Below are 15,818 nucleotides of genomic sequence, written 5' to 3'. Positions count from 1 at the left end.
TTAGCTTGAAAAGCAGAGTTACGGTTGGCCTTAAGAGCATAAAAAAATATTGCTATCTGTGCAGCATTTGCATGCCTTCGCAGGTGGGAATAAATTCCAGGGGTGCAGGATGCTGTGAGGGTGGATGGACTGGTAGAGCTGGAAGGGGCCTTAGAGACAGCGGGGTTGGTCTGCTTCGGTTTGTAGCAGGATGGTGGGCAGTGGAGGACCCCGGGGGCACAGCTGACTCGCCCTGTGGCTACAGGGCCCATTAGTAGGGATTGGAGCCCAGGTCTCTTGGCGCTCAGGTCATTCCTCCTTCCACTCCACTTCAGCTGCCCCCGTAGGCAGAGGTGGAGAAGAACGTGCCCATTCTGCAGGTGAGGAAACAGGGACGCTGGGTGCCAGAGCTGTCCACGCTTACCGATCTCATGGGTGAGACAGCTAGCACCTGGTTCACCCAGTTCAGACCTCTTTCTGTCATGTTCATGGGCTCAGATGCCTGAATTTATTTGTAACTTTTTCCTTTTTTTTTTTTTTTTGCCCTTTTTCAGTTTCTGCTTCCTTTCGTTCTGCTTCTGGTCATGGGAGTGTTATTGGAATGTGAGTTGTTGCCTTCTGATCTGCTCTGCTGTCTGTATCTTTCTCTTGCCTGAAAGCGGATGACAGCTTATCCGGGCTGCAGAACTGAGTAGTGGGGGCCCTTATTTCAGTTTGTCTCAGGCAGTGGAGATTTTGCATGGGCCTTGAAAGAGACTGAGCACACTTTCCGTCTTAGCCTCTAGCACCGTTCTTGAAGCTGCCAGGATCCTGGAGTGTAATTCCCATTGAAAGGTGAGCCTGACTCTGAACGGATTTTATACACAGACACACACACACATACAGACACACATACACACACACAGCCATGTACACACACAGACACACACTCATAGACACACACACAGCCATATACATACAGACACACACTCAGACACAGACATACACAGACACACACACAAATACTTGTAGATCCACACACAGACATACAGCACATACACACACACTAATAAACACACACACACACACGTGCACACACACACTTCTTTGCTTTCTCTGATACCATGAGACTCTGATACCAAGAGAGACTAAGAGGGCACCCTCCTCTTTTATAGTCTACCGGATATTACCTGGCCACGAGTAGTTCTTTGTAGTTAGTTTGGTTTCTGGTGAACCTGGGGGTCCTTTCCTCTAGTTCAGGGAAGATGCTGGAGATGTGTCTTGGGGAAGCTCTTTCAAGCCAGTGGCATTAGGCGATGGATAGTAATAGCACAGGAAAGGGCTAGGAGGCTTTGTCTGTCCAGGGCTTAAGGTGACGCCCCCCAGCTCCCTGAGCTGCTCTGAAGCACCAGGGAAACAGGGTCCTGCCCAGGACCCTGGGAGTCTGCACCCAGCATGTCTCCTACTCCGTGACTACGGTTGGGCAGCTTGTGAGCTCGGAGAGCAGGAGGCTGCCTGGAAGCAGGAAGGCTTCGGAGGTTTCCCAGCTCTGGTGGTGACAGACAGGGGCACCGAGAGGTCGGGGCTGGTGGTGCGGGTGTACATGCTGGTACGGTGAAGAAGGAGCGCTGACATGAGTTGAGGGCTCTCTGGGTGCCAGGCACTGGGGTAAGCACTTGACCTCAATCCCGGAGTCGCTGCTACCGCTACCCGTGAGTAGGTGCTATTTTTTTTTTTCAACTTTATCTTTCATTTTGGTAAAACATGAATAACATTTACCATCTACACATTTCTAAGTGCACAGCTCAGTAGTGTTGAGTGCAGTCATGTCTCCTGCAACCCATATCCAGAACTCCTTTCATTCTGTAAAACTGAAACTCTGTAGCCATTCCACACGGACTCCCCATTCCCCTCACCCTGGCCCTTGACAACCGCCATTCTCCCTTCTGTGTCCGTGAATCTGACTCCTCTCTGCACCTCTCGTGACGTGGAATCGTCCAGTATCAACCCTTTGGTGACTGCCCTGTTTCACTCCGAGTAACGTCTGCGTGCTTCATCCATGTCGGGGCGTGTGTGAGAATTACATACGTACACACCACACTGTGTCCATCCCCGTAGGTACCATTGTTTTACCTCCATTGTAGAGAGGAAGAACCCGAGGCTTGGAGGGCTTCAGTGGCCCAGAGTCACGTGGTCAGTAGCGGAGCTGGGATTCGAACCCAGGTAGTGTGATTTCAGAGCGCATGCGATCAGGAGTGAGCAGCTATTTTATTTCAGTTAGCGAGAGCGTGACAAACCGAGGTGATTCTTCACTGGATAGTGATACCTCCTCACACCTTGCTGTGACATTTCAGTAACCAGGTGTTCCAAAGGACTGTATAGAGGTATTTTCCTCTGTGTTCGAGCCACACGTGAAGCCCTCCTCTGGCAAATGGTAGGAGATCTGTGGCTCTTCTTGTTTGTAATCCTTGTCCCTTTCCTTCATTTTACTTTTCTGTCTCCCTTCCCAGTTTCCCCCTGGGGGGGAAAGTCACAAACTGTGTGCCTCTTTCTTAGATACTTAAGATCCTTTATGCGATAAGACAGACTATATAAGTCAGTGATGTGATATCAGGTGTTTTTGTTGCTGCTGTGTCTATGGAATGCTGGGTACAGAGCAGTGGACAGAAATTGCTCATGTGATTTGTCTGACCTGGCTCTGTTGCTGACTTAGTGTTTATCTTGGGATATGATACTTCTTTCTGAGCCTCCGTTTTTCCCACCTGGAAGATGGGCTGGTTGTCCATGACAGGGTGCAATCTGTGCTGAGTCCACATGAGGTGTTCTACATGACTGAGCTCCTTCTGTCCTCCCAGCACTCCGCAGGGGTTGTTATCCCCATTTTACCTGAGGAAAGTCAGGTCTAGAGCAATGGGAAAATTGCCTAAATGCCCACAGCTCCAGAGCTACGAGAGGTTGTGATCCATGTCCGACTCCAAGGCCCGGACCTTAGCCACCGTGCTGGGTGCCTTGCTCTTAGTGATCTGTACGGTTTCTTTCCTTGGTGGCATGTATTCATCTAATTTTATTAAATGTTTATTGGATTCCCACTTACGTGCTTCATACTGTTCTGGGCACCGAGCTAGCACTGGGTTTGGAGTGAAGAAAAAGACACACAGGACAATGATTCTTTGGCGCTTACATTCTAGTAGGGGTGTGTGGAGGAGGCAGATAATAAATGAACATGTCAATAGGAGGGAATGATAAGTAACACTGCAAGGATTCACCCAGGGCGCTCAGACAGGTGAGTGAATGCAGGAGGGGATCTGGGAGGTGATGTTTAAGCTGAGCTCTGTATGACAGGGAGCCAGCCATGCAAAAGTCAGAGGGGAGAAGCATGCAGAGGGCTCTGTCAATGCCCAGGCCGTGGAGTGGGAATGAGTCAGTGTTTGAGGAATTGAAGGAGCCCAGAGTGCTAGGAGGTAGTGGGCTGCAGAGGGAGACTCACGATAGGAGGGCAGGGTAAGGGCTGCTGGCTGTAAGTGAGCTAGAGAAGGGGCTTGAACTGAGTTGAGGGGTGATGGGACGCATCTGAGTATTGGACCAGTATCATTCTGCCTGCTGTCAGGGGAATGGATTACAAGGAGGGGGGCAGGGGTAGAAGCAAGGAAGTTAGGAGGGCAGACTCCTTCCGGAATCAGGAGAGAGGTAGTGGTAACTTTGATTAGGGTGGTAGAAGCGGGACCAGAGAGCAGTGACTTGGTGCATGACATGTTTTGGAAGGGTTGTCTACAGGATATCAAGTGCAGTGTCCTTCTGAGAAGTGTCAAGGTCAATGGGCAGAAATCTGGGAGACCCTGATGGAGGTGAAAATGTGCAGTGGAGGGTGCACAGACTTGTAGCTGATTCAGACTAAGGAGTCTGTGTGCTCCCCGCTTTGGTTTCTTGCCTTGAACTTCTGGCCAGGGAACAGAGGGCAGTGGCTTCCTGCCTCTGACTTCCTGGCTGAGAGTTGCTGGAATGCCCCAAAATAAGCCTTACAGAACATGCTGCTTCCTTTGCTCTCCCTGGGTATTTGTATAAAGCATTCTTTCCCACCAAGCCTGCAGAACATTCAGAGTGATGTTGACTTTGTGGTCTGTATTTAACATATTGTTTTTCCCTGATGTGTCGTCTAACCCTGCAGGGATTCCTGCCTCCTATAGATTCCCTGGTGAGCAACCTTCAACCACCCTGTAAGATGGGTCTGGAAGGCTCAGTGGGAACCCAGTAGAGCTGGGATTTCAAGGCTGCACCTTGGCTTGAGCACCCTGTCCAAGGGTACCTCCTAGACCTTCTCTTTCATGGACATTTGATTTCATAACTTACTGGCCCTGGCCTCCCACTTTGTAATTCCTTTTAATGGCCTGGACTTTCCTGTAAATTCCCTGTTTTTCAGTGGCACGGAGAAACTGGTCTTATAGAAATTGGATGATTTAGTTACCTGGGTGGCTCAGTTGGTTGGGCGTCCGGCTCTTGGTTTTGGCTCAGATCATGATCTCACAGCTGTGGGACTGAGCCCCATGTTGGGCTCCACGCTTAGTGCGGAGTCTGCTCCACATTCTCTCTCCCTCTCTCTACCCCTCTGCCTCTTCCCTTCCCCCCTGCACATATGTTCTCTCTCTATAAAAACAAATAATAAATGAAATCTTAAAAAAAAGAAGTTAGATGATATGATCTATGTGATGTTATGTCTGAGTCAGGCTGGGAATCTAAGAATCCTGACCGAGCCTTGTGCTCTCTGACTATAGACCTAAGTGACCCGGCATGGGACCTCATGTCCCCGGGTGTCTCATGGCATTCTTATACAACGATGGCCCTGAGCCTGGTGATGCTCAGAGATCGTAATCGAAATAACCTGAAATTCACTCCTGGGGCTTCTTCACACACTTTCTTCAAATGGTTTGCAGTCTGTCTTAACAATTTTTTTTTTTTTAAATAAAACCTCTTGAACCTTATCTCTTAAAAACTGTTTATTTTTGCCCATTTGAATTTCTTTTAAAGTCTCTTTCATATGACCCATTCATTTAGTCAACAAACATTTATTGAGTTCTTACTGTATGCCAGGCATTGTGCTAGGCGCTGGGGATTGATTCAAAGATAATTTGGAGGCGTACGGAAGGGGAGTGGATAATTACAGCACAGTGAGATAAGCGCTATAATAGAGGGATATGTAAAGAGCTAGAAATAGCACTATGAATAACATCTCCGAACAAATTGCCTTCTTTTTTCCTTTTGGATTATTCCCTTATGTATATTGCCCAAAGTGGGATTACTGGGTCATTTAAGAGATGAAAACAATTTGGCACAAAAAGATGTAATGACTTGCCTGGGGAATACAGATCAATTTTCAACAGGGGGAAAATTGTTGACAATTCCAAATTTAGACATTTCACCAGGAGGATTGCTCCGTTTTTATACCACCCCTGTCATCATGGTGGTTTTGAGGGGGGGGTACCTATTCTCAACCTGTCAGGCTGCATGTAGAAACACATATCCTTATATTTAATCTCACACATTAATTGTTAATTCTCACAAGAACCTAGCTCTGTAAGTATGATTGTGTCCATTTTACAAATGAAGAAATTTGTAACTTGATTAAAAGGAAGTGACTTGCTCAGGGTTCCATAGATAATTCATGGAGAATCCAAGAATCAAGTTTAGGGTTTTTTGATTCCAGGACTCTGGTCCTGTTCTTCGTGCTCCGTTCATCAGCCAGGGTACTTGTGCTCCAGCTGGGGCCTGGAATTCACTTGATGAGCTGTAGGAACTTTTCTCAGGAGGGTCGGAATATTCCAAAGAGGTATAGAAGTTCCGGTCCAGTGTTCCTGTGTACATCAGTTAGAAGGGACCTAGAGGTCATTATTCCTGACTCTGTCCCAGGTCCTGGAAGGTTTGTGCATCGCCTTAGCTCTGAAGCACAGAGTCCCAAGTGGGGCCGAAACTGTGCCATAGTTCTGTTTTGAAGCATTTATTATTTTCTTCGTATATTCGGCTGTGTCCCTGACTGTAAATTTACTGATTTTGCCAATGAGGAGTAAAAACTCCTGCCCCAGTACCCAGCTCACCATAGCCGGACAGCAGTGCCTGTCTACTCTGAGCTTCCTCGAGGCTTTGGCTTACTCATCCCTAAGACAGCCATGTTTCCTGCCATTTTACAGACATTCCTGCTTTTTCTCACCTTCATGCTTTGGCTCATGCTGTTCCCTTAGCCTAAGGTGACCTCTCCCATCTTCATCCAGAGAACTTCTGCTCCTTCTGTACACTTCTGCACAGAAGCCGCCTTCTGATGGAGGTGACCTCTGATCACCATCCACTCTCCACCCTGCACACTGCCCCACATAGGAAGGACCTCTGTGTTCTCTCATCTGCTAACTCACACCACAGTGGGCTGTGGGGCAATGGAGTGTAACTCTGTGATGCTTATGAGCATGGCCTCTTCTTTCAGATCTTGGCCATGACACTGATAGACGTGTGAGCCATCAGGTCAGTTAATCTGCTTGTGCCTGAGGCTCCTCATCTGTCAAATGGGTATAAACAATCATAGGAAGTCACAGCATTGTGAGGATTTATCACACATTATCTGTGGTTCTTCTATGGTTGTGCACCATATCCTACTTTGTATCTTGTCTCTCCTTCTAGACTGGGAGCTCTTTTAAGGGCTGGGAGGGAAAAACATCTTGCCTGTGCCTTTAACAAATGGGAACTGGCGCAAAGGCTCCTTTAAGGGAAAGATTCTGTATGACCTAACTGGTGACGTCAGTGCAGGCTCATTACTAGTTGGAAGCCCTGGTCACATGGTGCCAGGCCTGGATGGGAGCGCTGTGATAGGGAGCTTTGAGCACACATAGAATGTGCTGGATGGGCCTCTGGCTCCCGCTTGGTAACAGGACAGAGGCTGGAGCCTATGCGCAGCCTGTGTTCTGATTCATCAAGTTGGGTAGTGCTGGCATTTCTCTGAAGGCAGAGTGGAAATCCTGCTTAGAACGTGACACTTGGTTTCTTCTCTGGGTCTTTCATGGACAGGAGTTCCAGATTAGAGGAGATCAATGGAGGTGTGGGTTTGGGGCACCTCTGAGAGCCACCTCCTCCTCTGACTTTTCTGTGGGTGGGGCCATGGGGAAGGGGTCCCTTTGGAGGAGGAAGCTGTCCTTTAGGCACCCCTCACCCTCTCTGTGCTTAGAAACTGACCATGGAAGGGGAAATACAATTCTTAAAGGGGTAGCTCTGTCATTTAACTTTGTCTCGAATCGTTTCCCAAAATGTAGTACCCATGAGTCTCAAGATGCAAGTGTTTTAGCCTGGCACACAAGGTCACTCATGTCTTGGCCACATAATTCCTTTCCAGCCTCATCTCCCACCGCATCCCTCCATGGGCTCTGCCACTGGCCTCACCAGATTAGTCACTTTCCGTAAGGACACGCTGGACTCCTCCTTACAGCCCTTAGCACATCGTGTTCCCTGGGCCTCTTCTCCTCCTCCTCACTCATGGAAATCCTCTTGGGTGTTCAGGCTCGGTTCAGAGGTCAGCATCTGCAGAGCTCTTCCAGACCCTCCGAATGGCAGTGTATGTATGTGTGCTTTGCACACTTTTTATTCTGTCTTACATATTTGAGCGTGTCCCTGGTGAGCCTAGGAGCTCTTTGAGACCTCAAGGCCAAGTCTGACTCAGCACCTACACCTGCTAAGTCCATACACTGTGCCTCATTAAGGACAGGAGGTGCTAGCAAATGTCACTTTTGAGCACCTGTGAAGGCAGGGCACATGACATCATGTCAACTAACAGCTGTGCCGGAGGGGATGTTGAGAAGCTCATGCTAGGGTTACCGCGGTTCGTTTGATCATGAGCCCAGCTATTGGAATTCTGTTGAATTGGCCTGATAGCAGCCCACTGCTCCCCTTTCTCAGGGCTGCTTCCCACATACACAGCAGATGTCTGCCTAGTGCCAGGCCTCGGAGCTTTTTGTTTCACTTAAGAACATAGAGTAAGGTAGAAGTCAGGGAAGATTCTGCTTGGAATGTGAACATTTTTTAGTTTGAAAGTTCAGGCTTTTGGGCGCCTGGGTGGCTCAGTAAGTTAAGTCTCTGCCTTCGGCCCAGGTCATGATTTCAGGGTCCTGGGATCAAGCCCTGCATGGGCTCTCTGCTCGGCAGGGAGCCTGCTTCTCCCCCTCTCCCCCACCCTTTGCTTGCCTCTCTGCCTGTTTGTGATCTCTTCTGTCAAATAAATAAATAAAATCTTAAAAAAAAAAAGTCCAGGCTTTGTTTGTTTGTTTGTTTGTTTTTTAAATCCCAGAGCTCCTTAAGATGTAAAAACAAGGGGAGAATTTTTTAGTCTATGTCTGCCTCTAGCAGAATGGCTGTCCATAGTAGAGTTGTAACTGCAAATAATAAAACCTGGGTCATCGAGCTTGATTTTGAGGACTTGAGTTCAAGTCTTGGCTTTAGCATTTGTCAGCCCCCAAACCTTGGGCAGTTGCCTGACCTCTGTAACCCTGTTTCTTTAGTGGACAATTGGGAAATCGTTCTTACAGGGTTGATGGAAAGTATAAATGAAGTTTTGGGCATTCAATGGGGATTTTTATTCCTGCTTAATTCATGAGTTGGATTTGAAGGCCATTTTTTTCACTAATTTTTTTTCTTTTTTGGGTACCATCTACACATAATGTTACATTAGTTTCTGGTGTGTACTGCAGTGATTCGATATCTTTATGTGTTACGCTAGGCTCACCAGAAGTGTACTGCCATCTGTCACCATACCCCCCTGTTACAACATCTTAACGATATTCCTTATGCTGTGCCTTTTATTCTGTGACCTATCCATTCCCTATACTTCTATACTTCTATTCCCTTTTGCCCATTGGTGCCCTTCCCCCCACCCCCTGCCTTCTGACAACTATCAGTTTGTTCTCTGTATTTTAGGCTTACTAAAGGACATTTTAAAATAGCAGTTCCAAGATGTTTGCTTTTGAAGGAAAATGCTTGGATATGTAAGTTTGCACACATGTTTTATTTTACGTTTTCAATGACAAGTGAATTTTCATATAGCACGCTTAGGGGACATATATAGCTTATTACACTCAGTTACAGTCCACATAAATTAGAGCCACCGAATCCTAGCTTTGAGAAATTCTAGAAGCCTTGGAAGACAAGGGGCTGATCATTAAGGCAGGCTGCTTGTGGGCTCTGCGCTGTGCCCGCTGGAGTTGGAATCCCAGGGCATGATTACTTAGACCCCGATGGGTAGGTGGGAGTAGGGCTGTTTTGCAGACAGGGAGACTTGAGCTCAGGGAGGTTAAGTAATCTACACAAATCCTGTATCCAAGCATTCACCTGCATCCTGTACTCATGGTGGCCTCTAGAATGCCTTTCCCTTCCTGACGTGACGTTGCCTTTGCTTTGTGGGTCCTTTATCCTCTCCCTGCAGGAGAAGTCCCTGGTTCTGGACCAGATAGAGCAGTAGAAATCGGCCATGTGGATGTCCCATAACTTGTTTAATTACTCTGGAAGAGTGTCTTTCCTTCCTGCCAAGAATTTGCCCATTTTAAGCTCCTTTGACTACTCATTCTTCAGCCTGTTCCTGCTCTCCTGTTCGGGGAGAGATTTGCCATTGCACATCTCTGGTTTTGAGGTCAGGAGTGTATTTGAAGAGGCCTTCATGTTTCCTTTTAAAAAATTACAGGTGGAAACAAACAGGGTTGCTGGAGGAGTGGTGGGGGCGTGGGATGGCATAAGTGGGGGGTGGGCATTAAGGAGGGCATGTGACATGATGAGCAATGGGTGTTATACACAACGATAAATTATTTAACACTGCATATGAAACTAATGATAGACTCTATGTTGGCTAATTAAATTTAAATTAAAAAAATGGAAAAAAATTACATGTGGAAAATAAAATTCATTGAGTAGTTCCCGTCATCTCCTCCAAACATGGTGAGAAGAGGCAGCATAGGGCCGGGATTAGGAGTCATGGCCGTCATCCTGAGTCTGTCACTGACCAGGCAGAGCACTTTGAGCCCAGCCCTCCCATTCCTGTCAGGACCTCAGTATCTTCACCTGGAAAGAGCTGAGGGCAATCTGAGGTTACTCCTAAGATTTTAAAATTCTGCATGTTTTGTGGTGTCAGAACCATCAGTTTCTGGGGAGCTGGGTAATCCTGCAGCTGTTTCTCTAATACTTTTCAATCTTTAGATTTAATGTATTCAACAATGTATACTTTTTTAAAGGGAAGCTTTTATAGACACTTCTGAAATATCGGGGGGGGGAGAAATGGGTGTTAAAAAATAGAAAACAACCAATTAAATGGTATGTAGCATGTAATTCTCCTTGGAAACTTACCACGAAATTGAGGAGCACTTTAACAACTAGTAATTTAAATTGCATTTGAACTCTGCTAATGGTTTGTTTGCATGGGAACTTCAGTCATTTCACAGTGGTTCTTTAGCAAAGCTCCTTTTTGGCTTTATGGAAAGGAAGAAAAAAAATTATTAAGAGAGAAGTTGATGATGGAAGAGGAGACCACTGTCCTCTGTGTATGTGTGAGAGGTTGCCCAAGGGCCAAGGTGGAGCGTCTCACCTTCCAGTTCAGACATCTAGCCAAGTCTGATGCCCTCTGCTGCTGTTGGAGAAACCGTTCTGATTTCCATCTCCCTCCACAAGGAGACACTTCAGTCCCCTGGGGCTTGCGGGGGAGTGATGTCTAGACTGTACCGTCCACGGGTCTGTTGTTCACCTCTGCATACTTCATTCCTCAGCAAGCGTGAAGTGATGCCTTTCTCAATATGTCAGTAGACTGGCATTGAGAATTCTCATGTCCTTGAAGACCACTAGGTCTCATTGCTTTGCAAGTTCATCTTGATTATGTGCCATTTTCCTGACTTAATTTCTTTTTGCCATCAGGCTATCCTGACAGCCCTGGACCAGATGGCCTGGGACCATCTGCCGCTAACTGTGGCTCCTGGAGTGGCCACCTCCCTCCTCTGGCCCCAGCTTCTCCTCCTGTCAGTTGGAATGGTTGAGGCAGGCCATTTTTAAGGTTCCTCCCAACTTTGAGTGGATCTGAGTGTTTGAGGATTGAATGAGATAATATACACAAGTCAGTTTCATGGTTGGTTGAATAATGTTTAAAATGACAACAATGAAAATGGGAGTAGTGGTTTTTCTGGTATGTGGGTTCCTCCTGCCTGTACAAAGCACACATGTTGTAGCAGCCACTGCCTCGGAATACTCGTCAGTTGGAATATGTACTGCATCATCCTTAGCCAAATAGTAATAGGCCTTAATGAAATAAAACCTGTAAGGAGGACTGATCTGAAAGCGTCAGGATCGTCCAGCTCTCTGCTGCTCACGGGCTGTCCTTTTCATAGACAAGGAAACTAGGCTTTGCGGCGGGGGAGGGTGTCACTCGGTCCCATAGTTGGAAATTTGTCTCCAAACTCATATAGATATATATTTCTCTATGTTTATTTGTTGTTCAGATTTTGCTATTAATTTTTCTTGGTTAAAGTGTGAAAATCTAACTATTGGTCTCTTTCCTCTTGGTGAGGATGATGAAGGCTTTTTCTCAGGAGAACTGAGGGGCCTGCAGTCTTCTTTCAGTGATTCTGTGACAAATTGGTGCAACAGAAGTGCCAGGAGCTGACTGGGGGCTTAGCAGGTGTAGAGGGAAACCTCCAAATTTGTAGGCTTCAAGCCTGGCATCATTCCTGGTTTGGCCTAGTCAGTGAGTTCTTAAAGCTGGAAAGTTCTAAAGCTGGCAAGATCCTAGAGATTTGTTGTGATTTTTTATTTTTTTAAGATTGATTTATTTATTTTTAGAGAGGGGGTGGGGAGGGGCAGAGGGAGAGTGAGCGAGAATCCTGAAACCGACTCCACAGTGAGCACAGAGCCCACTCGGGGGGCTCGATCTGAGGGTTCTGAGACCATGACCTGAGCCCTGAAATCAAGAGTTGGCCGCTCCACTGACTGAGCCACCCAGGCACCCCACATCCTAAAGATTTGTAAGCAGCCCCCTTCTCCCATTTTCCGCAGGTGGAGACCTTGAGGCACAGAAATACAGCTGAAGACCAGCCAGTCACCTGGTTCTCATTTGAGGCCTTTTCTCATTGTTCTCCTGGGCGTCATCCTCAGAGGGAAGAAATTTTTCTTCAGTTGGTGAGTTCTATGAAGAAGAGAAGACTGTTCTCTTTTATAATTATAATTATATTATAATTTATAATTTTATAAATAATGCGTATGTTTAACGAGTTTACAAATCCGCGGTATCCATTGAATGCGGGGGCACTGATAGCTGGGGTGGAATGAGGATTAGGGAAGAACCACAGTCGTCTTTCTTTTTATCTTGAGTTGATTTCACTGGTCACAGACAAAATAGAACAGTGCTAATAAAATGTGTGGCAGAGCAGAGGCAGGCATCAGCTCGTGGAAGGAGGCATGAAGAGAAATTGGAAGAAAATTGGGAGTAGTGATGAGTTTGGATTGCCAGTAATTGTATTGCTTCCTTCTTTCTCCTTTGGCATGGAGGGACGCGTTCTTGAAATTGAAAGACCGAAATGAAAATGTCAGTGAACAGTGGTATGGGCGTTCGCAAGGAAAGAAAAGTTGTATTATTGAATGGTTCTTGTTTACCCCCTGTTCGAGGTGCTGCTTCTTCTGCAATCTCATTTTGTTTTCACAAAAATCCTTCGAGGTAGTAGGGGAGGCTGGATTTGCTCGGGCAGAGAGTGTGAGCCGTTGTCTTAAGGGCCTGTTAGAGGTCCGCTGGGATTCCGTACCACACTCAGAAAGGGGAATGGCGAACAGGTAAGGGAAGCTTTCCCTTGTGTTTTGAAATACTTCTGCGTTCAGCTGGTAGACTAGAACATCATGTTCTAGAAAATAGGCGTAGTGAAAAGGGTAGTGGTGTGGGCCCCCCTTGGCTGGGCAGAGATCTGAGGAAAACAACGGGACAGTTCTGGGAAAAGCTTCCATTTAGAGTTTGAGATCGGAGCTCCCGCTCCCGAGGCCAGTCCCTATGTACCCCAAGCACTGGCTGTATACCGAGTACATAATATGCCTTGCCTGAATTTAGGGCATAGTTTTCCAGAACAGAGCAGGTACTGTAGTGAGTGATAAAACCTAACTTCATTTAAAAGCGTGACAGTTTACGGTTACGTCTTGTCACCTTCTCTTCATCAATGTATCTTAAAAGAACAACTGATCTTCTGTGTGCCAATCGATCTGCATCAGATAAAAGTCTGGCAACCGCTGCTTCGGCTCTTAAATACCTTAGCTTGTTCAAATTTCACACAAGGTCTTGGATGTTTTGCCCTCAGCACACACTTTAGGAGTCAAATGTGCATCTTTGTTACCTGCTCTACTTCCTGAGTTTTTTCAGTGTTTAAAGTGAAATTATGATTAATATGAAGACTTTAACTTGGATTAAAAACAAACACGCAGTGTGTGATGACAGAATGGGATAGAACACCTAAGCGGGGGGAAGCTGGAAGACACTTAGAAGTTTTCATTGTCCGAAGCTAATTGTGAGCCAGCAGTGGTTTATGACTCCTAAAATGCCAACGCAGGAGGTGCATGGGTGGCTCAGTGGGTTAAGCCTCTGCCTTCGGCTCAGGTCATGATCTCAGGGTCCTGGGATTGAGCCTCGCATGGGGCTCTCTGCTCAGCGGGGAGCCTGCTTCCCCCTCTCTCTCTGCCTGCCTCTCTGCCTACTTGTGATCTCTGTCTGTCAAATAAATAAATAAAATCTTAAAAAAAAAACCCAAAAAAACAGAACACTAAAATGCCAATGCAGCCTTGGACTGCATGAAATAGAGTGTCCTCTAGAACTCGGTGGGTGGGGGATCCTGCTAGAAGCTGGCAAGTCCAGAGGTGAGGTGGGCTTCAGGCCTAGTTTGAACAGGACTCGGCTCTGTCTCTCTGTTGTTGCTCCTTGCTCTGCCTTCTCTGTGTTGACTTCAACCTTGGAAGTTTCACCCTCTCATGTGGTAATGAGATAGCTGCCTACTCCATCCGGGCTCTAGGCCTCCTCTTCCCAATGCGGGGGAAGAGCCTTGTTTGCCACGTCCCCATGGCCTTGGGTTGCTGTGCATTCCCCACACAGTCACTGAGGCCGAGAGGACGGGACCGTGCTAACTCGCCTATGCATTGGTCTCTCCTCTGGAATTAAGTCTGAAGACAGCCTCCCCCCTCCCCCCTGTAAATCTCATGGCAGCTACATGGCATAGAAGAGTGGTGCCTCAAAGAATATCTGGGTGTTGCTAGGAGGTGGTGAGAGGCCTAGTGTTGTTTGGGTGACCGTGAACTTTTTTCCTACCTTCCTGACAGAGCTCCCCTAGAGTGTCAGATTTTAGTCCTTTCTTCGTCCTTGGAGAGGGACATTAGCCAGCTGGACTGTCTGTACAAGAATGCTGTAAAGACTGGAAATGACGTCTCACCAGGAATTGTTACAGGAATGAGACTCCACTGGAGAGGGCAGGAGGCAGAATATACATGAGGATGGCCTTTAAGAATGTAAAACCTGGGGGGTACCTGGGTGGCTCAGGGGGTTAAGCCTTTGCTTTCGGCTTAAGTCATGGTCTCAGGGTCCTGGGCTTGAGCCCCACATTGGGCTCTCTGCTCAGCAGGGAGCCTGCTTCCCTCTCTGTTTCTGCCTGCCTCTCTGCCTACTTGTGATCTCTCTTTCTCTCTCTCTGTCAAATAAATAAAACCTTTAAAAAGAAAAGAATATAAAACCCGATCAGAAGAGGGGTAGCATCTCTCATTCATAAGTGTATCTTGAGTCTAGTGGGATCTTTAGCACATAATAGGTACACAGTGCATTTCCGTGGATAGAAGGAATGAACCTAAACGTAGTAAGTGAACCTTCCAAGGGCATTCCACCAGACACTGGCCATTCTCTTTGGATAGTTTTAGGAAATCTAGCACAGATGAGGCTACTTTCATGTCTCTCTGAGATGGGAACAAATGAGTCTTTGGGGGCCAGTATGGCTTAAGAAGTTTGTGAGTGCCTAACAAGGCTGTGAGTTTGTGGGGTGGGGTGTCAGAGGTCTTCTGTTATTAGATGTGCACCCCCAGAAAAACAGCGCACCTCTGCCTTCATTTCCCTGATCTGGGAGTTAGGAGTTGTAATCATTGCATTGCCTGCCTCTCATGTTTGCTTCGAGCAGATGGGTCGGTTGAGGCCAACCTGTCTTGCAGACTGTGAAGTGTGGTCCATACATGATAGATTATTATGGTTGTTGTCTTCTTTGGTTTAATGAGTCATCTTGAATATAAAAAAGAATAAGACAGGGTAATGTGTAGTCCCCAGGACCATGCCAGCTACATGGTATAAGCTCAGTGTATGTTTTTCCTCCTAGCTACAGCCCCATCATCTTTAGGACTGGATGGGCACTAATTTGTCCTCAGTCTTTGAAAAGAGCTAGATATGGAACCTTGTGTAATGGTCGTGGTTGACGTTGAAATGAAATTGTGTGCTGTTAGTACTTTTCGTATTTGATTTTGCTCTAGGTAGCAGGAGGTGGAAGGAGCTAGAATTGGGAGACTGAAGAAGTCTCCATGCTTGAGAAATCCCTTAGAAGTTACAGTCTAGCTGTTCCGCTCTTGCTCTGTTTGATTAGATAATCACACCTTCTGCTCTCGGCGTCACCGGCTCAGTGGGAGTCAGGAAGGAAATTATTTTCCTCTGTTGATACTACTGTATAATTGTTGATGGTAGCCAAGGGCTTTCATTTTTAATATTTCCTCTTTGGTCCTTAGAAGGATCAGGTATTAGTCTGTGCCGGAAGCAAAGCGACGGTCACTTCCGCCAGAGGTGAATGTCTTGGCTCACTACAATCACTTGG

At 46.8% G+C, this 15,818-nt stretch overlaps 1 protein-coding gene across 19 annotated transcripts in view; it reads left to right on the top strand.

The window, feature by feature from the left end:
* Window positions 1–15,818, top strand: part of LOC123940120 (LIM domain containing preferred translocation partner in lipoma) — a 660,801-nt gene that overhangs the window by 53,096 nt on the left and 591,887 nt on the right. For all 19 annotated transcript variants that reach the window (XM_046002569.1, XM_046002568.1, XM_046002572.1 and 16 more), the window contains one exon: window positions 12,007–12,129. In XM_046002569.1, the coding sequence (XP_045858525.1) occupies window positions 12,007–12,129 (123 nt within the window). The remainder of the gene's footprint in view (window positions 1–12,006; window positions 12,130–15,818) is intronic.

This window comes from Meles meles, chromosome 4 (genome assembly GCF_922984935.1).
Source record: "Meles meles chromosome 4, mMelMel3.1 paternal haplotype, whole genome shotgun sequence".
NCBI lineage: Eukaryota > Metazoa > Chordata > Mammalia > Carnivora > Mustelidae > Meles > Meles meles.
This window is presented reverse-complemented; position numbering and strand designations above follow the sequence as displayed.